General features: G+C 41.4%; 1 protein-coding gene across 2 annotated transcripts in view; it reads left to right on the top strand.

Moving 5' to 3' along the window:
- The window catches only part of ZFYVE26 (zinc finger FYVE-type containing 26), a 59,512-nt gene that overhangs the window by 20,948 nt on the left and 12,240 nt on the right, over nucleotides 1-26,324 (top strand). The window contains exons 15-35 of one of the 2 annotated variants that reach the window (XM_081293557.1): nucleotides 119-320; nucleotides 1,531-1,794; nucleotides 3,277-3,396; nucleotides 3,498-3,662; nucleotides 4,349-4,567; nucleotides 5,467-5,569; nucleotides 6,457-7,202; nucleotides 8,586-8,782; nucleotides 9,582-9,686; nucleotides 11,416-11,538; nucleotides 11,932-12,108; nucleotides 13,438-13,684; nucleotides 14,433-14,531; nucleotides 16,592-16,755; nucleotides 17,413-17,549; nucleotides 18,608-18,639; nucleotides 19,295-19,431; nucleotides 20,393-20,613; nucleotides 23,941-24,088; nucleotides 24,343-24,552; nucleotides 25,880-26,098. In XM_081293557.1, the coding sequence (XP_081149683.1) occupies nucleotides 119-320; nucleotides 1,531-1,794; nucleotides 3,277-3,396; nucleotides 3,498-3,662; nucleotides 4,349-4,567; nucleotides 5,467-5,569; nucleotides 6,457-7,202; nucleotides 8,586-8,782; nucleotides 9,582-9,686; nucleotides 11,416-11,538; nucleotides 11,932-12,108; nucleotides 13,438-13,684; nucleotides 14,433-14,531; nucleotides 16,592-16,755; nucleotides 17,413-17,549; nucleotides 18,608-18,639; nucleotides 19,295-19,431; nucleotides 20,393-20,613; nucleotides 23,941-24,088; nucleotides 24,343-24,552; nucleotides 25,880-26,098 (4,035 nt within the window). Of the gene's footprint in view, nucleotides 1-118; nucleotides 321-1,530; nucleotides 1,795-3,276; nucleotides 3,397-3,497; nucleotides 3,663-4,348; nucleotides 4,568-5,466; nucleotides 5,570-6,456; nucleotides 7,203-8,585; nucleotides 8,783-9,581; nucleotides 9,687-11,415; nucleotides 11,539-11,931; nucleotides 12,109-13,437; nucleotides 13,685-14,432; nucleotides 14,532-16,591; nucleotides 16,756-17,412; nucleotides 17,550-18,607; nucleotides 18,640-19,294; nucleotides 19,432-20,392; nucleotides 20,614-23,940; nucleotides 24,089-24,342; nucleotides 24,553-25,879; nucleotides 26,099-26,324 lie in introns of those variants that run through there. The other variant, XR_014021897.1, reaches the window with a different exon arrangement.

The following is a 26,324-nucleotide window of genomic DNA, read 5'->3' as shown; positions in this document are numbered from 1 at the left end:
ACCCTCCAAAGAAGACATCTGAGGGCCATAGTCCAATGATTGTCAACACCTACTGTCTCTGGACATTGTCTGACTCTCTGGACCCACCACAGCCATGTTCCTCCCTCTCCTATGACAGGTGGTGTTCACATTCAACCTGAAGTCCTCACCCAGTGCAGGGGAACTGATGTTCATGGAGCGTTACCAGGAAGTGATCCAGGAGTTGGCCCAAGTAGAGCACAAGATTGAAAACCAGAACTCAGATGGGGGTAGCAGCACCATTCGGAGGACTGGAAGTGGCCGCTCAACTCTACAGGCTATTGGCAGCGCTGCCGCAGCAGGTCAGGCTTCTTCCGTGCAACCACTATAATTGAGAAGGTAGCTAGGGGCAGTGGATGTGAAGGGAGAAATCACTCAAATCATAAGCTCTTCAAGAGGATGGGCATACTGTCTTGAAAAATAGCAACCCTGGCACATTCAGAGTAGTTTTCAAGCCATACCCAACCTCCTTGATCAGGTGTTCACATTACTTGCCACTCCAATGAGCTTGTCTTCTGTGACTTAAATAAGAACATGAATGTGATTCCCACCATGTATTTTGCAGCCACTATCTTAGGCTTTGGGAAATAGTTAAGAGTTTATTTTCTGCCTGCACAGTGGTGCATACCTATAATCCTAGCAGCTCAAAAGTCTGAGGCAGAAGCATCACAAGTTCAAAGCCAGCCTTAGCAACCTGGCGAGGCCCTAAGCAATTTAGTGAGATCCTGTCTCAAAATAAAAAAGTGCTGGGGATGTGGCTTAGTGGTTAAGTGCCCCTGGGTTCAATCCCCGGTACACACACACACACACACACACACACACACACACACACACACACAAAGCGTTTTTCTCCTTCACATGTAATTATTGAGAGATAAAGCATACAATTTTATTATCTCCTAAGTAAAGAGGCTGTGTATCAATAGTTATAGCCCATAGGTCCACATGTCTCAATTTCCCAGCTATGGCTACACTGCCAAAAAGCTTATCTTCCATTATTTCTTGAGAATCTGGTAGAATCTGGCCCCACATTTTCACATTTCTTATGAGTCTTATTGGCCTATACATCAAATTACCATCACATGTTGCTTCTTACATGTCCTCCCAGAAATCGTCTCTATTTTTAAAAATATAGGTACATCCTTTTTATATTTGGTATATAAATATGCTTTTACAATGAATACTGCTTTCTACCTTGCTTTTTTGATAATGAATGTATATTAGATATCTCTTCCAGTTAGCGAACACAGACCTGCTTCTTTCTTTCTCAGCCTACCTTTAGACCCTGTTTGGAAGACACCCTCCCTCATTTTAGCTTTTCTGAGTTTCTCTTGGTCTTCCTGTTCATGCCTCTGTTTTGATGCTATAGGAGTGAATTGTATTGACAGTCCTGATATTCGTAGATCCTGTGCAGAACAGCCTGAACATTGTTTAAATAACTACTTTTTATAATGAAAGTAGTCATTAGAATCATTTTAACCCCTTGCTCTTTCTCCAATACTGGGTTTCCAGGGATGGTATTTTACTCTATTTCGGATGTGACTGACAAGCTTCTTAGCACCTCTGGAGACCCTATTCCTACGCTCCAGGAAGACTTTTGGATAAGCACTACTGTAATGGAGCCCACTGCTCCCTTGAGAGGGGTTCTGGAAGACCTCAGTCCCCCTGCCATGGCTGCATTTGACCTAGCTTGCTCACAGTGCCAGCTCTGGAAGACCTGTAAGCAGCTTTTGGAAACAGCCGAACGGCGTCTGCACAGTAGCCTTGAAAGCCGGGGTGAGTGGGCTGCTAGCCTTACCCTTCATTCTCAGTTGAGGAGATAAGCTCCTGAGAGACTTGATAACTTCTGAAAGAAGAAAGTGATTATAAGAAGACAGAGAACAAGGAGAAAGTAAATGTTAAATGTCCTCATGTCCAATCTGATGGCATAAATATAGTCTGTTGAGAGTCTCCTCTTAATGGATATAGCAGCCTACAATCATTTGGGGATATTCTTTCTTGGCTTAGCTTTAAGTTCAGGGAAGACAAAAGATCTAAAGTTGGTACACCACAGTGATATAGTCACATCAATGTTTATAACAGCACAATTCACAATAGCTAAATTATGGAATCAACCCAGACACCCATTAATAAATGAATGGATGAAGAAATTTTGGTGTGTGTGTGTGTATATATATACACACACACACACACACAATGGAGTTCTACTTGGTCACATAAAACAATGAAATTATGGCATTTACTGGTAAATGAGTGGAAATGGAGAATATCATGCTAAGTGAAATAAGCCAAACTTAGAAATTCAAAGGTCAAATGTATTCTCTCTTTTGCAGAAACTAGAGTAAAATAAAGGAAAGGGGGAAGGAAAGATAACATAAAGAACCAATCAAAACAAAGAACCAATCAAATATTAAATTAATAGACAAGCAAAAGGAAGTCTATAATAGAGTAAAGGAAGGAGAATGGGAGAGGAAGAGGAGGACAAAAGGGAAAAGGTGGGGTTCATGAACTGAAATCAATTTCCATGCATGTATGAGTTTGTCAGAATGAATCCAACTACCATGTATAACTATAAAACTCTAATAAAAAAATTTAGGGAAGAAATATACATTCAACTATGGCCCAAATAAGGACTGAGGTTGTAACTCAGAGCATGTAGTTGTCATGCCTGAGGCCCTGGGTTCAATCTGCAGCACCACAGAAACGAAAAGTACAAATGGATTTTTGCCTTTAGACCACAGTCCCCTCCTGGGTGAATCTACCTACCTTAAAACCTGGTACCGTCATGAATTTATAAGCCATGTATAAAAGAAAATTCAGTGGATCACAATTGCAGGGAGAATCATGCCTTGAGGTTAATATTGTCCTAGAATGTGCAGATGGAATTCTTAGAGGAATCAGGTATATGAAGACAAAATTAGACAATCAGAGAAGACAGGATACCAGCTCAAATCCACAGCCAAAGGTAATAACCAAGCAAATCTACGAAAAGTGCCCATTTGGCTTGGGACAGCAAATTCCACAAGAGTGCCAGAGATTCTGAATCTGGGGCTATTGACTGCTGAGGCATCGCACCAGAGCCCTACAACCTCAGGCATGGAATAAATCAGACTTGAGGATCATCATCCAAAATGGTCTAACATTTATTTCATCCTTAACATTAGGGAAGTTAAAATTACACAAGTAAATACAATACTGAGTATCAGTCTCTGGAAGTATCTAATTTTCTGCATTCCCTTTTCCTTCATCTATTTCCAGGTCGACGGCTAGACCAGGTACTCCTCAATACTGAAGGTATTCAAGGTTTTCCACTTGTTCTTCAGCAAATCACTAAGATTCTCAATTATCCACTTACATTAGCTGGACAAACTAAATCAGGTAAGTTCCTTCCCTCCTATGCCCCACACTTTTTTATTGTTTTCTGGGACTTGGGACATTAGGTCAACAGCCTATTTCACTTCTTCATTTGCTTTCCATAGAGACTGTGGAAGAAAAGGGAGGAGGCCCTCTCCGGTGCAGCATCACTGAGCTGCTTCAGATGTGCTGGCCCAGCCTAACCGAGGACTGTATTGCCAGCCACATCACCCTCTCCCAGCAGTTGGATCAGGTTCTTCAGTCGCTGAGAGAAGCACTAGCACTGCCAGGTAAGGGGCTGTCTTCTCAGGAACAGATAAGCAGATATGAGCTGAACTTGGGAGAAGCAACAGCTGAGAGGGAAGGAGCACTTTGGAGCTGAGGCCTAGGACCCCAGAACTGGGCTCGACCAGCCCTTAGTTGGCTGGGTTACATCTCAAAATTGAACTTCACCTATTTCCCCACCTCTTATTTGAAAGAATGATTAACACTCTGTTAGAAGGAACATTTTTCAGGCTGGGGCTGTAGCTTAGTGGTAGAGCACCACCTTGCACATGTGAGACACTGGGTTCGAGCCTCAACACCACATAAAAAAAAATAAAGATATTGTGTCCAACTACAACTAAAAAAAAAGAAGAAACATTTTTCTTATTCTTATGGGAAGTATACTCAGGAGGTACTTAGTATATATTGATCAACCCTTCTCAAAAGCTTGCTGTGCTTTTTAGAAAGATGTTTCACTCCAGAGACAACAGGGCACCAACAGAATTATGTTGCCTGATCTTCCTGACGGAGAATCACTTTGTGCAGATTACCAAATTAGGATTTTATTTCCCCCATCCTCATGTACTGCCCAAGCTGTAGAATGCCCCAGTTAGTGTATAGAAGGCTCAGTTTATGTATTGTTCAGAAATTGACCAAAACTGGATGTACAGACTAAAGCCTATGTCCCTTCCCCTGCCATAACTCCTCTCAGAGTCTAGGAGTACTCCACTGTCTTCCCTGGTGGAACAGGCAGCCCAGAAAGCTCCTGAGGCAGAGGCCCACCCTGTGCGTATCCAGGCTCAGCTCCTCCAAAAGAACCTGAGCAAACAGACCGCGGCAGACAGCAGACAGACTGACTATGTGGGCACCTTCTTCAGTTACTGCCACACACTGGCTGCAGTGCTCCTTCAGAGTTTGAACTCTGAACCTGGTGAGTAGCAAAAAAGAGGAAATGTAGTCATGACTGACCTATAGGTATTTAGGGCAAAGTAGAGAAAAGGTGGTTAACTAAGAGGTTCTGAGTACAGCAATAGCTAAGGACACCAGATTTATAAGATTCTTCTTTTATTCATCTCCATTTAATACATCTTGTTCTAAGTACAGTTGTGCAGCACATGGGATTAGTCAATAAAAATCTCATAGAATTAGAAATATCTCTGTCAGAGCTTGGGTCCATTGTGGCTTTAAGGATCCAGTAGAGGAATCAAATTTTTGGTATGAGTACCAGATTCTTTCTTGAGTCCACAGAGCAAGTACAGGTAAGTGACCCTAATCTCAAATCCTAACCGCTCCAAAATCCAAAACTTTAAGAGCACCAACTGATGTCCTAAGTGGGGGATTTCACATTTGACAGGTCACAGTCAAAACATAGGCACATTAAAAATATTGTATAAGTTATCTTAAGGCTCTGTGTTTATCTAAAGTATAATGAAGCAGAAATGAATTTTGTATTTAGACTTGGGTCTCATCTCTGTGATAACTCATTTTGTGTGTGCAAATATTCCAAAATGTAAAACACTTGTGATCCTAAGCATTTTGTATAGGGATCAGTAAACTTGTACTGCATGCACTTCGTTCAGGTTGAAGTGAGCAAGAGTGGCTAGACCTGCAATTTTTCTGAGTTAAAGATCTTTAAAGTAGTGGTTTGCTTTAGATAAACTTATGATCAGGATCATGTTTAGATACCCTTTGCTTAGCACGAATCAACAGAAGGGCTTTCGGTGTTGTTTTCTATTTGACATTGTACTTTTGTATGGATTCAAAGAAACAGGACTCTGAACTACTGGAGTCCAGTGGTACAAACAAAGGTCATTGTCTTTGTCTTTATAGATCATGTGGAGGTCAAGATAGGAAATCCCTTTGTTCTTCTACAACAGAGCTCTTCCCAACTGGTGTCACATCTCCTGCTTGAGAAACAAGTTCCCCCTGACAGGTAGGAGCCACCCCCATGGGAGTCAGCCCTAACCCTACCTGATTGTTTCATCAAGAAAAGCAAAGGCTCAGTGGGGTTGTGCTTTGGGTCACTACAGGGAGTGGAAATCTCTTCCAGACTTGACTCTTACAGTATTTCAAAAATCAACGTACTTTTTTTTTTTGTCTCTTGCCACTGCTAACATGTATATTGCAAGTATAAATAAATCTTCACTATGGATAGGCAAAATTCAAAAGCTTGAAAGCTATAGTTAAGTAGGTTGTAGGAAAATAAGCATTCTCAGAGATTGTTAATGGGTTACAGATTGGTATAACTCCAGTGGAAAAACAATTTGTCAGTATCTATAAAATTTGCAAATTTATATACCCTTTGACAGACCAATTCATTTGGGGGAATTCATCCTGAAGCTTTATTATACATATGAAAAGTGATGTATATGCAACAGATCAGAAGACTCCATTGTTCACTAATAGGAAACTAGTTATGTTCCTCTCATAATGGAATATTTTGTAACTGAAAAATCATAAGGGTCCTCAATGCAGAGGGGTAAGGACAGATTTCTCAAATATGTTATTAAATGAAAAAGTAAAGGACAGATCAATGTATCCAATAGACTACCTTCTGTATGTGTACATATGTATATATAAGAGGAAAGAGCAAGGGCTGTGGCTCAGTGGTAGAGCACTTGCCTGCACAAGACTGGGTTCAGTCCCCAGTGCTGCAAAAAAAAAAAAAAAAAAAAAAAAAGCAGGGGACAGGGGGAGGGATACTTAAAAAAAAAAAAAGTACTTTAATTTGCATTTGCTGTGTAAGCATTAAGAAATTAAGACTGGATGATAGTGCCTATGTATTCAGATCTTACATGCCCTCTGCTTCTCTCCCTCTAGGTTGGCAGCCCTTCTGGCCCGAGAGGGTCTCAGCCTAAGTGTGCCACAGGTCATTGTCAGCTGCTGTTGTGAGCCACTTACTCTTTGTTCTTCTCTACAAAGCCAGCAGACATCATCCCTTCTGACCCACCTGGGAGTCCTGGCCCAGCAGCACACCTCCCACTGCTTGGAAGACCTCCCCCTTTCTATGCCAAGTTCCCCTCAGCCAACTGAGAATTTCACATTGGAGAGAAAGTCCCATTCTTCCCCAAAGGACTCATCGCTTCCAGCTCTTACCTCCTCTGCCTTGTCCTTCCTTAAGTCCTGCTCAAAACTTCTGGCTACAGTGGCCTGCCTGGGGGCTTCCCCAGGAACGAAGGTCAGCAAGCCCAGCTTGTTGTGGAAGGAGCTGCGTGGTCGCAAGGAGATGCCTATGACTGCAGAGCAGGTAGCCCAGGAGTGTGACCACCTCCTGGAACAGTTCCCTATGCTCAAGGCCTCCCTCTTGGCAGCCTGGGAGCCCCTACACAGGCCCTCTGAGGAAGGGAAAAGTCTGGCATCCAGTCTTTGTGGTCAGGCCAGTCTCTCTACTGTGCTCCTGGGCCTGCATTCTCCCACTGCCCTGGATGTACTGACCAAGGCCTTTGAGGAAGCCCTGGTGACCAGAGATTGGCTACGGGCCCTACAGTTAACTGAAGTGTACGGGCGAGATGCAGACGATCTGAGTGGCGTAAGGGATGCAGTCCTGAGCTGTGCTGTGGCATGTGGTGAGCAAAACTTACACCTATCTCTTTCACTAGTGGCAAGTATTTACCAAGCATAACATCACATTGAATGACTCTAGAGAAAGGTATCACCATAACTTCATTTTATTGAGAGAAGATCAAGGTTCTGAGAGGTTAGAAAACTTGCCAGGATGGCAAGTGGTAGATTTGAAGTTAGAATCTAAGTTTATCCTACTCTAGAATGGGCACACAACCAATAACTGGTAGTCTAAATTCTGCTTATCAGAATTATTTTGAAATTCTGTAAAGGAAACATAACCTAGGCTTCATTCTCAAAGGCCCAGGATGGTGTTCACGCAAGTCATGATTTTAAAACAGATCAGCAATTTTTTTCTGTAAAGGACTTTGTAGGCTATATGATCTTTATTGTAACTATTCAACTCCGATACTGTAGCATGAAAGCAGCCATAGCCTATACATAAAAGAATGAGCATGGCTGTATTCTAATTTTATTTATAAAAAACAAACCATGAGGGCTGGGTTGTGACTCTGTGGTAGAGCAATTGCCTAGCACATGTAAGGCACTGGGTTCGACCCTGAGCACCACATAAGAGTAAGTAAGTAAAGATATTGTGTCCATCTACATTTAAAAAAAAAAAAAAGTTTAAACAAAAAAAAATATACTTTAAAAGCGCCCCAAGAGTTTTTTATGTGTAACCAGAATGGAAAGCCAATAAGCTACAATCCTCCACTAGAGAAAACAAGAGTCAGGTGTACTGTAGAGAATGGCTATTGGGTAGGAGGCTTGGCTGCCCTTTGGGAAGGAGAAAACACTTCCTTGAGAAGGTGGACAAAGCCACTGAGAGGCTTTATGATGTTAAGTCCTTGGAGTCTGTTTTTTGTATTCTAAGATCAGAGCTATGAAATGGGTGTGGGAGAGAGACAGCTACTAAGTAGTAAGATAGCAAATATCCACGGAGTGAAACTAGTTTACCTGAAGTAACTTTCAAGTGATTATATAAGATGCAGAGTAGAAATTGCAGGGAAAATCACAGTTCCGCTGATGAAATGAATCTGAAAGAATGTTCTATATGCATCTTGCCAAACATGGAAAGCTTCTTCAGACCCCCTTCCTGCCTTGTTTTTTTTCTCCTCTCCTTGTCCTTACCCACTTCTCTGCCTTCTGAAAGTCCCATGACTATGGTCAGGTTTGCATAAAGGAACACATAGGAGTGTGGGACTTCTCCTTGTCATCTAATGGTTCAAATGTAAAAACTAGTTAAGGTTACGTGAATCTTCAAGGTCTTCCAAGCTCCTGTTTTAAGAGATCAAACAAAGCCCTCCCTTAAGAAGTAAACTGGCCTCTTGAGTGTTTCTGTTGCTAAACTTGCTGTCTCTTGTTGTGTCATCATATGTGTCTTTTAGACAAGGAAGGTTGGCAATACCTGTTTCCTATAAAGGATGCATCTCTGAGAAGTCAGCTGGCCCTACGGTTTGTGGACAGGTGGCCCCTGGAGTCATGCCTGGAAATCCTGGCCTACTGCATTTCAGACACAACTGTCCAAGAAGGACTAAAGTCTGAGTTGCAGAGGAAGTTGGCAGAGCTTCAGGTGTATCAGAAGGTATGGACGCTGACATCAAGAGAAGGAAACAGGCTTCTCACCCTGTTAACAACCTCTGCCTATGTTCATATGATGGGGGATTTTAAGAAACACAGAATATTGGCTGACTTTACCCTGCATCTGGCTCCAGTTCTTAGGTGAATGGAGAGGAGGCCTCCTGTATGGTTCCTGTGTTATTTACTCCTGTTATTTTAAATACGTCTGCATCAAGCAAGGTTAATAATAACAAAGTTGTTGAAATGATGCTCTACAGTCCACAAGGTTTTTTTAAGCTTGTGTATGTTTTAAGTATGTTTTTTCTTAAAGATTTTTAAATTTCAAGAGCCCTTTTGAAAGGATGCATGAGAGTAACAATTTCAAAAGTAAAAGATACTTGTGGGACAAGTGTTATATCCACCTAAAGAGGCTCTTAACAACAGTTTTCATGCAAAGCTAAAATACTGCAGGAAAGGCCAGAAGAAAATGTCTTGGGTGGGGTTTTGAGATGCAGCTTGGAACAAGTGACCCCAGAAGACTGGATAAGCTTTGAGCCTCTCAGAATTGTCTTCACCAGTAAACGGCCCTGATCTTGGCCTCCCATTTAGCCTTTTCTGCTTGATTTTACTTCCCAGAGAAGTTCACTCTCCTCTCTAAACAATCTTTGCCCTGTTTGCTCTTTTCCTCCTCTTTCCTAAAAGTTCTAACACTGGGCTTTGGGCCTGACATCTAGGGATGGCTCTTCCCTGAACTCATCAGTGACTCATTCATGGAGGGAGAGAGAAGCTAGTGTTGATTGATGGATTCTCCTGTCTTTCCTTAGATTCTAGGCTTGCAGGATCCCCCAGTGTGGCATGACTGGCAGACCCTCAGGAGCCACTGTGTTGAGGACCCATCATCTGTCATGAACATGATTCTAGAAGCACAGGTATCATTTTCCAGAGTGGTACCCCCTTCATTCTCCTTGCTGAGCTGCAACTCCTTAGCTGGTATAGACCCCTTTCTATGTATCAGTAGCCAGTTTTATAATTATATGACATTCCTTTTTTTTTTTTAATTGTGAAATTTGCCAGCATACTGCTAAGTGTAGAGAATAATAATCAATGCTTTTGTCCTTGTATTCATTGTGAGTTTTTCTATACTATGTACACTAGGTACAGAATGTATATGTAGAAGCAGAATTATTGTGTCATCAGCATGAGCATCCTCACCTTCGCTAGGATGATATCAAATTCTACTGGTTATATTCTCACACACAGTTCCTATTGCTCCATATACTCACCAACTTTTTATGTTGTCCAACTTCGATTTTTTCCCATTGGATGGTATCTCATTGTTTTAATTTATATTTCCATGATTAGTAATACATGTGAATATCTTTCCTATGTTTATTGGCCATTTGAATATTAACTAGAATTTTATCTGACTTTTAAGAATCTGATATACCATAGCTCAAAACGTAGATGTTCACTGAGTGTGGTAGTGCACACCTGTAACTAGGTACTCGGGAGGCTGAGACAGGACGGTCACAAGTTTAAGGCCAATCTAGGCAACTTAGTGAGATCCTAGGGATGTAGCTAAGTGATAGAGCTTACCTAGCATGTGTGAGACTCTAGGTTCAAATCCCTAATATCCAAAAAAAAAAAAAGTGGATGCTCACTCAGGTGTTCTTTTGTTTGTTTTTTGTTTTTTTTGGGGGGGGTGGTACACCTGGGATTGAACTCGGGGGCACTTGACCACTGAGCCATCAGATGTTCTTTTGTTCAGGAAATATTTACTGGATATAGGGGTCTCTATGCTAGATAGCAGTGAGAACAAAGATAATTAGGTTTAGTCTCTGCCCTGGCGTGGCACATTTTAGGGAGATGGGTGATATAAGATGTTTCCTGAGGTGGATATAATATAGTATATCAACTAAGAAGTAAGCCAAGTTCATAGGAACTCAGGTAGGGCTCCTGACATAACCTGAGACACAAGGAAGCATCCTAAAGAAGGCGCCCCAGGAAGAAGTGTGGGGAGGGCATCCCAGACACCACCATACTGGAATATTTGGACAAAGCCCTGAGAATTCCATCCCCTGAAATTAATAGAGTTATAAATTGAGGGTGGGAAAGTAAAAGGAGGGCATGGATAGAATTTAACCTCAGTATGTTTGCTTGGCCCATAAGTACTGGTCCACAGAATTCTTATTTTTCCATATTCACTTCATTGACAACATTTTTAAAATGGGCATTTGTTAATTTTAAAAAAAATTGTTTTAATTTTTAGAAGTCTGACAATACTGGGTCTTCATATGGCTATAATCAGAGTTGAGCAAGTGCTACCTCCTTGGAAGCATCTTCTCAGTTTTCTCCCATTCTCACCCAGGGCTGACACCAAGTGTCATTATGTCATCTGCTTCTCTTTTTTATGATAGAGCTGGAAGGAAAATTATATTAACAGTCAGCCTGCTTTAGTCATTTTCTTACTTTACCTTGTTACTCTAGTTTCTAAATTTCTGATCTCACTTAAGTTCCATAGTAAAGATCCCATCAGCATGTACCAAACATTCCTGAGGCTTAGACAACTCAAGACTGCTGAGAAAAATCAGGCAAAGGTTAGATAAGTTAACAAGGCCAGTAACTTAAAGGGATTGAACCTGTTGTGTTTCCTTCCAGGAATATGAGCTGTGTGAGGAGTGGGGCTGCCTCTACCCCATTCCAAGGGAACACTTAATCAGCCTACATCAAAAGCATCTTCTCCACCTTCTAGAAAGAAGAGATCAGGAAAAAGCTCTGCAAGTAAGCCTCTGATTTTTCCCATTTTTCATTTGGGAAGGGACAAGAAGATTGGTCAGCTCAGAAGGCTTTTTCATGCAGAATCCCATACAAAGTATTTGCTATCTTAGATGTGCCCCCTTCATGGCCTTCAAGAGCCAGTTATAGTCGGCTTGAGAAGAAGGTGCCTAGCCCTACTTTATGTGCCACATGGAGCAGATGGGTCCAGGATTCTGCTGGACTCTGGTCCTATCAAGGCCATAGCTCCTTCATGAAGCTGTGGAGGTAGTGAAAAATGAGTGTGGAGAAAGGATCAGCCCAAAATGGAAAACCTGAATATTCCTTTCTCAAACCAAATAAGATTGGCCTGAGAGTTCTTCAACAGTCCTCACCATTTTCCTACCCTCACTGCAACAGCTCCTGCAGAGAATCCCTGATACCACCATGTGCCTTGAGGTCACAGAGCAGTCCCTTGACCAGCATCCTAGCTTGGCCACTTCACACTTCTTGGCCAACTACCTCACCACCCACTTCTATGGAGAACTGACTGACGTCCGACACTGTGAAATCCAGGCACTGTACATGGGATCCAAGGTAAGGATAAAGGGGATTCAGGAGAGCATGACTAAGGGGCTGACTGCTGGCCCCACTCCCACTTTAGAACCTGCCCTCTCAGTGGTCTTTCAGCCAGCACCTGCCCAAAATGGAAAACTTGAATATTCCTTCAGGTTTAGCCTGAATAGTCTTAGCCTGTGCTATATAAAATTCTAACCTAGCTTCCCACCATATCCTGGTTAAGTCTCCTAGGACTTATACTGCCCTGCCTCCAAAGAGAATTTTACTTGATTCTCTCATGTTTTCTATAGAACCCGCTGTATCAGTGTGTCTCAGTTCTGACATTTATTAGAATCATGTGGACTTTTAAAATTACCAGTAGTTGCCTTCCATTCCAAGCCAATTAAAACCGGTCTTGAGATGACTAGTGTTGAGGGTTGTCTGTCTTGCTAAACAGATGAGATAATAGGTCCTTAGCTTTTCTGTATAACCTTGTAGACACTAATCAAAGAAATTATAAGATAGAAAAAGTAATCCGATAAAGGAGAGTTTGGAGAAAGAGGGGACCCTCTGGCACTCTTCTAATTTTTCTGATTAGCCATTGCATATACACTCTCACATAGAACAGGTACCAGTAGAGCTGTGAATGTGATGACTTTCCCCTAAGAAAATAAACCTTTTTTACCTTTTTGATGCACTGTACCTAAGTTGGGGAAGATCTTTATAAATTGGCAATGGACAGAACAGAACCAGTGAACCCATTTCAAGCTAGTGATCGTGACCTTTAAAGGGAGTTTAGATTCATCATTTACTGTAGAACATAGGAAGTACCAGCTTTAGGTAGCCCACTGACATCACCTTGTATTGTTCCTTCTAACTAAAGCCTCACATAGATGGAATGCATTAAGGGCCAGGAAGAGCTCAGCCATACCTGGAGGGTCTAGGCCAGGGATCAGCAGATCACCACCTGTCTGCCAAATCCAGTCCTCAGTCTGGTTTTGTAATCAAGTTTTATTGGAACACAAGCATGTCACTCATTTATATATTTGCCTGTGGTTGCTTTTGTGCTGTGTTGGCAAAGTTAAATAGTTATGAATCCTGAGGACTAAATGATTTACTGTCTTACTCTTTATAGACAAGGATTACCAACCCTTTGTCTAAGTAAAGATCCTTGGGGTACTTCTCAGTTGCCACCTAGAGGATTTAGATGGGAGTTCTGCCTTGCTTCCTGAAAGACTCCTGGCCCTTTGCAGTAATGCTATGGGCCTTTTAGTCTCTGACACCTTTCCCTTTCCCAGTAAGAATTTCAAGTTTCTTCTGAAACTTGTGTACTGTTTTCTTTACTCTGCAAATCTACCTCACAAACAGGTTCTGCTGACCCTGCCTGAGCAGCACCGGGCCAGCTATTCCCATTTGTCCTCCAGTCCTCTGCTTATGTTGGAGCAGCTGTTGATGAACATGAAAGTGGATTGGGCCACTGTGGCTGTACAGACCCTGCACCAGCTACTGACCAGGCAGGAGATTGGCTTCACCATGGATGACGTTGACTTGCTGCTTTCCAGATATGCGGGCAAAGCCCTGGACTTCCCATACCCTCTGAGAGAGAAACGATCAGGTAACTGCCAACATCCTAGATGGCAATTCAACATGGAGGAAGAGACACCATGCTACATTCTCAGTTTTGGTTTTTTCCTCTTTCATTATTTTGGGTTTGATTGAGAGTGAAAGGAATATACTTTGAGAGACAACTCTTTATTATATAGGAGATATCTTAGCCTTAGAAAAAAGTAGGAGGCAAGCCAGAATTAAAGGATGGTAAACAACCACTGCATGCATAATAACATAAAGATTTGGGGAACCAAATATACTGGAAATAGCATTTGTCTGGCCTTGATATAGTGGGCTCTTAAATGCCATTATTTCTTATGGAGAGGACGCTTTATTCCCAGGGTCACATTAGATATTACGTGTATTTGAGTTGACTCAGCCTCTTCTAGAATGAAGAAAAATAAGTATGAACTAATGTCCCCAGCCAACTCTTTTTTCTATGATATCTTCTTAGATATTATAAATCAAGTGCATCATTGAAGTGTCTTCCACATCCTGCTGAGCATTTTTAGATTTATGTTGTAAAATCCTAGTGTTTGCTCCATTATCTCTTGTGCCTGAATATGGCTTGATTTTTGAGAAGTTTAAGAAACATGTAGTTCCTGGCTCAGAAGTGCCACTGTCATTCTATATACATAACTAGTGCAATTACAGATAACAGGAAAACCAACTAAGCTTTGAACTGAATACCTAGCACAAGGAATAAAGATGCTTATAGTAGACCGATATTTTGTTGGCATTTTCCCTCTCGACAGAATCTGTGATTCAACTCCAGGAAATTGTCCATCAGGCTTCAGATCCTGAGACCCTGTCTAGATCATCATCAGCAGAGTTCTCTGCGGCTGCTGCTCCTGGTAAGAACTGATTCTGAGAATTACCCATTTTTTCAATTCAATTCTGCCTTATTTGGACCTTCTGGTTCTTTTGTCTCTTTCTTCTTTTTCATTATATTTTTCATGGTTCACTTCAGCTTTGTATATCCCAGGAGATTGAATACCCACTTGACTCTCTTTATTTGCTATAATATGTCCAAACACTGAATTTGTGAATTCTGAATTGCTCCAAAGAGAAAAAAAAAAAAAAAAAAAAATACACACACACACACACACACACACACACACACACACACACACACACAAAACATACTTCTCACATAGTTTATATTCTTAAATTCTAAAAATGATGCATCATCGTAGATTCTATTTTCCTTATTTTGCAAAAGGGAAAGAGAAGTGACTTCTCTGAGGCACCCCACTAACAAGTGCCAGAGCTGGATTTCAAACTCTATCCATCTGGTCTCAGAGCCAGAGCTTCTTACTCAGTGCTGCCCTGTACTTTTTCTATCCTCTGATCACCACATGAGAGCTGAGACAATAGAGAAGAGCATCATTTTATTCAGCCTCAACTGAGAACTTGAGTGTTGAGAGATTTAAAATTTTCACCACTCTAGATATGTCCATGAATGACTGAAAGCCCTGTAGGGATTGATTTTGAGTTCACATAGAGATTTTAGCAAATAGGCAAATTCACAAATATAGAATCTGCTAATAATGAGGATCAACTGTATTTAATCCCCAGTTAAATTCTATTACCCACACAGGGAACAAAGTCCTTGAAGTCCTCAGCCATGTTTTGGTCACCCTTTCCACCACCCGCTCTCCCCAGTCTCCAGCACATGCCCAGTGGCCTACATGCAGAAGCAGCTCAGCCATTGTTTTGCTAAATGAAAGGAAAGAATGCTTGCACTGTCTTCTGGATGCTGCTAGGAGTCAATGTTTTTCAGTTCTCGTTTTCTGTGTCCAGCCAAAATTGTTCTGCTAGGTGACAAGAAATTCCCTTAGGTATCATAAATCAAAGACTGTGGCATTCCCTGTCCATACTTGGAGAATTTGCCATGTTATTTACAATTACCAGCAAGGGCAAGATTTAGACTTGCAGGTATATGAGTAGTTTCGTGTACCAGTGTATAAATTTCTAAAAGACAAAGACTTTTATTAAACAAAGTCATAACACCATTATCATACCTAAACAAAAATGAAACAGTGACTCATTATTACCAAATATCCTGTCAGTACTCAAATTTTCCCAGTAAAGATTTTTTTACAGCTGGTTTTTCTATAATCAAGATCTAAATAATGTCCACACGTGACCTTTGGCTAAAATATCTTTTCAAGTATTTTCTAACAGAAGATCACCCCACCTCTTTGCTTTTTTATTCCCCCCAGCACCACCACCTTTATTTTATTTGGGGAGAAAACTGGGTCATTTGTCCCATAGAACCACATACGTGCTGGATTTTGCTAGTTGCCTTCCTGTCTGGGTCTCTGTTTCCTGAATATCTATTACACTGGCCATTTGAGCTAGAAGCTGTCTTGAGTCAGGCATGACATTTAATTTTTTTTTTAAGCTACTACAGTTTTTTTTTTTTCAGTTGTAGTTGGACACAATACCTTTATTTTGTTTGTTTATTTTTATGTGGTGCTGAGGATCGAACCCAGTGCCTCACCTCACACATTCGAGGCAAGCACTCTACCGCTGAGCCACAGCCCAGCCCTGATGATATTAATTTTTAATTTATTTTAATCATAGAACACTATACCATTATTTTATTTATGGGCTGCTAAGGACCGAACCCAGTGCTCCATGCATGTAAGGCAAGCACGCTACCACTGAGCCACAACCCCAGCCCCAGACTGATATTTTTTGGTAATAATTGATAAGTTTTATTGTGCATTTACAAGAGGAGGTACACAGTGTTCCATTATCTCTCTTTTGTAATGCAACCAGCCAACTGATGCTCATTAACTGCATCTTTTATTTCAGCAGGGCTTTGTAAAACAGTGAAATTCTATTCTTCCTTCTAAATTATGAACTGGAACATTGATCACCTTTTACTCTGACCTCTGGCTCCCAGGTGTTCCCCTTGTAAATTCCCTCAGTCCAAGGGAGAGGAGTTTCCCTCAGAGTCAGCCACTGCTAGAATTTGTGCCACCAGCAACACCCCCTGCCAGGCACCAGTGGATACCGGATGAGAGCGAGAGCCTCTGCATGGTCTGCTGCAGGGAACATTTCACTATGGTGAGTGGAACAGGGCCTCAGCATCACTGCAGGAATTGAAAGGAAAGCTCCTTTCAGTATCCACTTATAAACTAGAGGTGATATGTTAATTGACTCATGGAACTCTTGAGACTGTATACAACAATAAATGGTACCACACTTAGCACAATATCTGCCTGTAAGATTAATTCAATGTGAATGAAAATGATGATGATCTGATTTCTCTACTGTCTGTTTCCTGCTCCTCTGTTAAAGAGGTATAAGATGTCTATCAACCTCTTATAATGAAATGAGGTTGTACTTGTAAAAACATTTGGAAAAAGGATGGTTTTTCGTCATCATCAATACTGTGCAGAAATGTGATCCTCTCTGCCTGAGAAAGTCACTCTTTCCCTACAACTTTTTTGGCTGTGTGTGTCCACATGTTGCCTCATACACAAGTAAAACTTGGCAGAAGCTATTAATTGCAAAACTCTGCATGACTTGGAACCTTTGCCTATGAGTTGATGTCTTAAAATGGCAGCTTTTTAAGGGCAAGGCCTGCTGTATTCATTTTCAGTAGAGGCCCAAGTACCTGGTGCTCTTAATAAGCCACATCTGACTACAACCAAGTATAAATGGACTGATTGTGGTCTCACTTTTGCTTCTTCCCTCTTTTATCCCAATGACATTCCTCAGTTTAACAGGCGTCATCATTGTCGCCGCTGTGGCCGGCTAGTGTGTGGTTCCTGCTCCACCAAGAAAATGGTGGTGGAAGGCTGCAGAGAGAACCCTACCCGCGTGTGTGACCAGTGCTACAGTTACTACAACCAAGAGTGAGTGTCCTGCAGTGAGACTGATACTGATACTGACCACTGCACCCTTCCCCAGGTCCTTTTATTTCTAAGAGTCTCATTCTAGAGAACATTTCAAATCTGGACCACTTCCAGAAATGTTTAATTTAACATTCATACTACAATGCCATTAATTCTACAGGAAAAACGTTTGTAGACTGATCTTGGTCAGAGAAACTAGTATGAGAGGAGGTCGGGATGAGAGAAAGCAGTGTTTAAGGGGCTTGCATGCTGTTCTCTCTGAAATCAGGACATTTGGTTTATCAGTCCTCTCCAGATTGAGGCCACTGATCTTACTTCAACACTTCACCTATTTTCTGCTCAGACTGGCTTCAGCTGGACTCAGAAGGAATGTTACACCTGCAGAATATTTGGGTATCTCCTATATCAGCTCTAGTCCTAGCTTGTTACCCAGTTAGAAGAGCCCTTATACTTTCCCACACATAGTTCACCTCCAGAAAATTTTCAAACACTGTTCACACCTTTGTCAAGACAGATCAAAACCAGGTTTGCTGGCTAAGTGTCACTCAGTCTTTCCACTACTGATAACAAAGGTTATCAAGTAGTGAAACCAAGACTCTGGGAATAAGGGCCAAAGCAACTATTCAGAAGCAAAATTGCTTTTAATTCTCCATGCTTTTATTTTATTTAATAGACTTAATTAGATTCCACATTCTACTCAATAGCATTTTTATGTTGGTTTTAATATGAACAGTTTTGGTCATCATTTGACATGATGAAATTGCTATACCTTCAAAGTAGAGAACAAGTATACAGAATCAAGGAGACCAATGGGAAAGCTATTACAGACTCCAGTAGCAAATGAGACAAAGAGAGATAGGGACATTTAAAAGGATGTTTAGGAGGTGGAATGGACAGGACATGGTGAGAGATTGGCTATGACAGGTGAGGGAGAGAAGAGTTATGGATGATTCCCTGATATCTCACTTGAGTAACAGAGTAAATGCCAGTGTTATACACTAAGCTCTAAACAAAGAGAAGGAATGATTCAGACACTTAATTTTTCTTTCTGTTTCTAGTACACCAGAGGAGAATCCAGGTCAATTAGAAGGTAAGGCCTCATCACATTCTCCATGACTCTTCATATGCTCAACTTGGCCCTGTCTTCAGTCTGCCTGCTACAGTTGTTACACTCAATGGCAACTCAATCCAGCTTGTTTGCCAAAGAAAATTCTTGGTCTTCTATCAGTTCTTGGTCTGTTTCCCTTGATGCTTATCGTATTAACCTATCACACAGGCCCATTAGCTTTCAGTATTAAGAAGGTCAGCAACTAACAAATTTAGTCCTTATCTTTTCATAGGTTATTTCTCTTCCTAACCCCAAGTTCTACTTCACTACCATCCTAATATCCAAGGCTTCCTCCTTCCCCCTAGGTAGTCACTGTTAACAGTTTGGTCAATAACCTTCCACAGTAGGTTGTTTTTAGAGTATCTATTTGAGAACCATGTGCCTTTCAGGGTTTTTCATGTGAGGCAACAGAGTTGTATGACAACACTGTAAGACATTCATCCCAGGTCTGTGCCTGGGGAAGAAGGTGGACATGCCTAATGGGGTCTCCTATAGGAAACAAAAGAGTCCAAGGAGAGGGAAAAGGGCCCTCAGATAGCAGGCGTGTATTTTGCCTTCAATCACTCCAGCTTACTGGACTGGGCTAGACTGAACTGCAAACCAGTGACTGACACATGAATGACAATTCTCTTCTCAGTGCCAGACAGCTCTAAGAGCGAAAGCCCCCCATATTCAGCTGTGGTGAGAGTCCCCAAAGTGGCTGAAGTGGAATGGATTTTGAGTCTGAATGAGGAGGAAAATGAGCTGGTGCGGAGTGAATTTTACTATGAGCAGGTAATGGTAATAAATTGTAATGGCTATTTAAGTTTCTTTATGGTGTTTAATAGTATGGCAGGAACTACAGAGGTAGGTGAATACAGCCTGGCCTGCACTTGCTTACTGTGAAATAATATGGGAGCTAAGACCAGTAATCCGGTTAAAGCAGAGGATGAAGAACATTTCAGGAAATGTACAAGAGGAGACCAGGAAAGGCTTCATGGAATTTAAGATGAGTCTCAGGAGCTGAGAATGTGGCTCAGTGGTAAAACACCCCTGGGTTCAATCCCAGGGGCCAAAAATAATAATGATAATAAGATGAGTCTTGGAAAAGGGTTAAGAGTGTGATATGCAGAAATTTGGGCACTACAAGGGGAATGAAGATAGAGGAAGGAAAAAGTACAAAATTAAAATGTCTGAGTAAAGGCACAGTGTCAGAAACTACAGGGCATGATTGGGGAATTGGAAGTTAATGTGAAAGGAACATAGAATGTGGATAGGGAGTGAAAGGTAGATTTGAGAAGGACTATGAATTCTGCAGTCAGAAGCAGGGTAGGTGTCAGGGACCTAGCAAAGGTTTCCAGTTAAGCTTTAAGAATACTAATTAGACCAGCAGCATGTTCATGGTTTAAAACAGACTCCTCAAGGTGTTCAGACAAGCAAGCAATGCAGAGCAATGCATTAGTGAGACCGTGGACCAGAAAAAGGAGAGAGACCTGTGGATATTCTCAAAAGATAGGTAATATGTGGATATAACTGCCTTCTTCCCTGTAAAGTGACAAAACTTAACAGCCAGAACTTAGGCAGTGCCACTGAAATTAGATCTACTTCTGCTTTGCAGTAGAACTTTTGACTCCTTCTTTCAGGGTCTTTCAACCTTTCAAAAAGGGAAGGATAAGTTCTGCCCTTTGATTGTATTTGAAGAATGGTTTGGTCACTGAACTCACTGAGTGTGTCTCCCTTCTTTCTCCATCTCCAGGCCCCCAGTGCCTCCTTGTGCATTGCCATCCTGAATCTCCACCGGGACAGCATTGCCTGTGGCCACCAGCTAATTGAGCACTGCTGCAGGTTATCCAAGGGCCTCACCAACCCAGAGGTAGATGCAGGGCTGCTCACAGACATCATGAAGCAGCTACTCTTCAGTGCCAAGATGATGTTCGTCAAGGCTGGCCAAAGCCAAGACTTGGCTCTTTGTGACAGGTACATAAGAATGAGTTTCCATTCTGTTACATGGAGGTGGTTTTTATGCACCTCTTTTTCTGACACATCACTATGGTTTTTCACCTCCCCATCCTCTGACAAGACACACTGCAATGTTTGCATCTCACTTTGATGTTAATGAAGTACTTACCTGACCACAAGTGGTCTTGCCACCCCGTCTTGTCTACCTACGTCCTTTTCTTTTCCAGAGTTATCCTTAAAGCAGAGTTCCTGTACCTGTATCCTATCTAAAAGAAAGTAAAGACTTCCCCTGATTAATTTGTAATTTAAATCATTTAGGGAAGTACCTTTAGTGTCTGTGGAATTTTCTGGCTTTTAAAGGAAATATATCCTCCCCAAATGTGCAGTGGTTAACTTTCTACAGACCTCCACCCCAACACTGACCTCAGGGAGTTCTGCTTAATAGATCCATAAAAGCATCTTGGGAAGTGACTGATCCCTGCCACTGTGCCAATCTGAGTCATAAACTGGAAGTATCCATGGAAAAGGTGTGACCAGGCCTCCCTCAGGTTCCTGCACAACCTGCTTTGACTCCATTTATTAACTTGACAATGAAAACTCCTAATTCCATGCTCATCCACCCAGATGCGTGACTCACATCTCATGTTCCCAACATCCGTCCTAACGAGATTTGGGAGCAGGGAGTGTAATTTTCTTTGAAGTATAAATGCCTCCCTCAGACACTTGCTCAGAGTACTTGTCTACTCCACCAACTCCTAACTCCCTTTCCTCAGACAAGTCTGCTAACCCTCTGGGCCTCAGTTTCCTCCTTTATAAAACGAGAATGGTAATAATACTTAAATATCAGAGGGTTGTTAGGATAAAATGAAATCATCTACATCAAGGGCTAAGAAATTAGCTGGTATGCTCCATGTACTACAAAAAATTTAATTATTCTTATTACTTCCATGAACATAAACCAGAGGTTGAGAAAAGCACATGGAGGTGGAACAAAAATGGGGGAAATGCAAAGGTGCTAGTTTTACTCTTTATATTGAGACAATGAATTATATGTCATTTGTCAATTCGATTAATGAAGAAATAGGTATATTTAAATAAAGTTTTTAAATAACCATAAAAAGCACACACTTATAATCTCAGCTGTAGTAGGAGGCTGAGGTAGGAGGATCACTTGAGCCCAGGAGTTTGAAGCTAGCCTGGGCAACACAGCAAGACACCCCAGCTCAGTAAATAAGTAAATAAATAAACAAGAAGGGCTGGGGATATAGCTCAGTGGAAGAGCCCTTGCCTAACATGCACAAGGCTTTGGGTTCAATACACATGTGCACATTGTAATTATGAAAATAACCAAAAAGCTCCAAATTGCTGGAAAGGGATGAGAGTATGGGGGAATAAAACCAGAATTCTCTCCATGTAATAAAAGATAGAAAACAAAAGAAATATGGAAAAAGATCTAACACAAAAGTGAAAATATAGCCAAATATATCTCAAATAGCAGTAATTAAAAGAGATAAAATTTACTTATTAAAAGAAAAATAGTAGCCAGTGCGCTTGCCTAACATGTGTGAGGCACTGGGTTCAATCCTTAGCACCACATAAAAATAAATAAATAAAATAAAGGCATTTTTTCCATCTGCAACTACAAAAAAGAGAAAAGAAAAAGAGGGGTGGGTATGGCTCAGTGGTAGAGGAGCACTTGCCTAGCACTTATGAGACCCAGTTTCATTCCCTGGCAACATTTTTTTAAAAGGGGGAAGAAAGAAAAGGGGGAAAAAAAAAAAACTTTGGGAGAGGAAACAAAGGTAAATTAAGTCCTGTATGTTCTTTAAAATCTGATGTATTTGGAGGAAATATTCACTTTAGACTGAGGGCAGCAGAAATGAAGGAAGGATTCGGCAGGATTTTCACCCACCCCAAGGTGCCTTGGGCTTTCTTGGTTTCAAATGACACCTCTTTCTCCCCATCCCTGTATTCAGATACACTCATTGTAAGAACCTTTGTTGACCCTTTACAGCAGGAGGAGATTCATCTGTATGCTGCCATGCAAACCAGTTAAGAGGTCTTGGTTTGCAGGATTTTCTACTGTTTTTAACTCATGCCTCCTTCTGATAGACAAAAAAATAGATAAATGTTTAAAAACAAAATCCATATCATCTATATTAAATGTTTTCATTTTTAAAATGTACTTACGTATTATGGTTCTAAATCTGCTTTCTTATACTATACTTTTTCCCTTATCCCTACAAGGTGAAGAATTACTCATTGATGTCCAGAATCCCTTTTGGTGAACAAGTCAGGATCCACACAGAGTTTTTTGCTAGAACTAAGGGACAAGATTCAGGAACTGTAGGTGTGGGCTTGTTTCAGGCAACACCAGACAGAATGGTGCAACACTTTAGGTTCTCTGAGTACATAACATTTTTTTAAATATTTTTTTAGTTGTCAATGGACCTTTATTTTATTTATTTATATATGGTGCTGAGAATCAAACCCAGGGCCTCACACATGCTAGGCAGTGCGCTACCACTGAGCCACAACCCCAGCTCCCTCCATAACATTTTTCCAGTCCTCAGATGTCAGGAGTGAGGTCACAGGAGCAGTCCTGGTGGGCTATGAGGAGTGTCCTCTCTTAGCCCAAGGAGAGGATGTCAAGTCCCAGAGCCTAGACTAAAAGGGCCAGAACACCTCCACACAGGAATACCTGCAAGAAATGGTAGTTACGTGACCTCTGTATTAACCAAGAATACAGGTCATCGATACTACAGCCTCCCAAGTAAGCAGGATTCCAAAAGACTAAAAAGCAAATGGGTAACTTGTGAGCACCCAATAGTCAATATAAAGGCCTTGTCTCAAATAGATACCCTGAGCATCTCCATTCTAAACAATAATGAACATTTAACAAGTGCTGAAAAGTTTCAGACACTGTCTTTTTTAAAAAATATATATTTATTTTTTAGTTATAGGTGAACACAATATCTTTGTTTTATTTTTATGTGATGCTGAGGATTGAACCTGGTGCCTCATACATGGTAGGCGAGTGCTCTATCTCTGAGCCACAACCCCAGCCCCAGACACTGTCTTTTACTAAGATATTTCATTAAAACTCCCAATTGTTATACCCATCATACAGATGAGTGAGTTGAGGCAGAAAAAGTTTAAGTCAGTTGCCCCAGATCACAGAGCTGGGGTTCAAAAAGTCTGACTCTAGAAACTTCACTCATAGTGTCTATATATCTCTCAATTCTCATCATATTTCACATTGAAAATGAAATAGAAAACCTTTAAGCAACAACAATTCTTAGTAAGACTCTGCAACCTCATTACTGGGTTTTTTCCTTCCTGTAGTTACATCAGCAAGGTAGATGTACTGAATATTTTAGTTGCTGCTGCCTATCGCCATGTGCCATCTCTAGATCAGATCTTGCAGCCAGCTGCAGTAACCAGGCTAAGGAACCAGCTTCTTGAAGCAGAGTACTACCAATTGGGTGTTGAGGTAAGCCAAAGACAAAGCTTACTTCTCCCCCACTGTAATGAGTTGTCTTTGCTCAGCCTTGAAAATGGTCTTGCCATTTCTCAGTTGTCTTGACCAAGGGGAAGTATCCAGGGCATGAGCAGCATGGGAACATGCTGGCATGGGTGCAGAGTGGCGGGGAGGTGGTTAGCCACAGGGATAAAAGAGGTCATTGGCACATCCTCAGGTCTCATGTATGCAACATCTCTCACCAAAAGGAGCAATTTTTCTTCCAGGTCTCTACAAAGACTGGGCTTGATTCCACTGGGGCGTGGCATGCTTGGGGCATGGCCTGCCTCAAAGCTGGGAATCTCACTGCTGCACGGGAGAAGTTCAGTCGCTGTCTGAAGCCCCCTCTTGACCTCAATCAGCTGAGTCATGGCTCAAGACTGGTACAGGATGTGGTTGAGTACCTGGAGTCCACAGTGAGGCCCCTCATTTCCTTGGTAAGAGCAAAGCCAGCTCTAGGAGGGAAGACAGGAACAGTAGGGACCCAGGAAAAGGGTCAGCTTAGATTCAGCTGACAGTGTTAGCCCTGGCTAGAAACTGCCAACTTGATATTTCATTTCCTCCCATTACATATAGTTAGATAAGACACTAGTTATTGTTGAATAAATAACACAGAGTCAAATTTTTTTAGAAAAGGAAACTACAGAACTTTTTTAAAAAATAAAAAAAAATTGCTGGGGCTAGGGTTGTGGTTCAGTAGCACAGTGCTTGCCTCTCACATGTGAGGCACTGGATTCAATCCTTAGCACCACATAAAAATAAATAAACAGGGCTGGGGATGTGGCTCAAGTGGTAGCGCGCTTGCCTGGCATGCGTGCGGCCCGGGTTCGATCCTCAGCACCACATACCAACAAAGATGTTGTGTCCGCCGAGAACTAAAAAAAATAAATATTAAAAATTCTCTCTCTCTCTCTCTCTCTCTCTCTCTCTCTCTCTCTCTCCTCTCCTCTCTCACTCTCTCTTTAAAAAAAATAAATAAATAAATAAATAAACAAAATACAGATATTGTATCTACGTATAACTAAAAAATATTTTAAAAATAAAAAGTTGCTAGGCATGATGACACATACCTATAATCCCAGCAACTCAGGAGGCTGAGGCAGGAGGATCACAAGTTCAAGACCAGCCTCAGCAACTAAGCCAATCTCTAAACAACTTAGTAAAAGCCTGACTCAAAATAAAAAATTAAAAGGGCTAGGGATATGGTTCAATGGTTAAGCACCTCTGGGTTCAATTTCCCAGTACCAATTAATTAATTAATTAAAATAAAAACTCATGTATAATCCCATGCCCAGACTAATTAGTATTTAAGATTTTGGCATATATGTGTAGCCCGGGCTACTCAGAAGGCTAAGGCAGGAGAATTGCTAGTGTCCAGGAGTTCAGAGCCAATATAAGCAACATCTCAAAAAAAAATTTTTTCTGAGTTATTTATTTATTTATTTATTCATTGTAGGTGGACACAATGCCTTTATTTTATTTTATTTTTTAATGTGCTGAGGATCAAACCCAGTGCCTTCCACATGCAGGGCGAGTGCTCTGCCACTGAGCTACAACCTCAGCCCCCTGAGTTATGTTTTTGAGTGCAATTCAAGTTATACCATATTATAATATATAGAATTTTGTATTCTGTTACTTTTCTATTCTCAAAACTAGAGAATGAGCATTTTTCCATGTGAAAAAGCCTTTGAAAGCACTCTTTCCATGCCTGCTGAGAACTTACTGAGTTCCATTTTTCTCTCCCACTCTCTCCTTTCCTGTCAGCAAGATGATGATTACTTTGCCACCCTGAGGGAACTGGAAGCTACCCTTCGGACCCAGAGCCTCTCCCTGGAGGTGATTCCCGAAGGGAAGATTATGAACAATACCTACTACCAAGAATGCCTCTTCTACCTGCATAACTACAGCACCAACCTGGCCATCATCAGTTTCTACATGAGGCACAGCTGCTTGCGGGAAGCCCTGCTTCACCTCCTCAACAAGGTGGGACCCGAGACACAGCCCACAAAGGGCAGTTCCCGCCTCACCCCGCTTACTTGGGCCTCCACATCCCCCACCATAGGCTCAACCCATTGTTGAGCTGTGAAATCAAATCCGGCAGAGTCAGGTCAAAATGGAAGACTCAGTCTACACAAACATTGTCCACTGATTGTGTGACAAGTCTTAACTCAATCCTAAAATACTCTCCTGATTGGCAATAGTAAATTTC

The sequence above is a fragment of the Spermophilus citellus genome, assembly GCF_964194105.1.
Source record: "Spermophilus citellus genome assembly, chromosome: 4".
Classification (NCBI taxonomy): Eukaryota; Metazoa; Chordata; class Mammalia; order Rodentia; family Sciuridae; genus Spermophilus; species Spermophilus citellus.
This window is presented reverse-complemented; position numbering and strand designations above follow the sequence as displayed.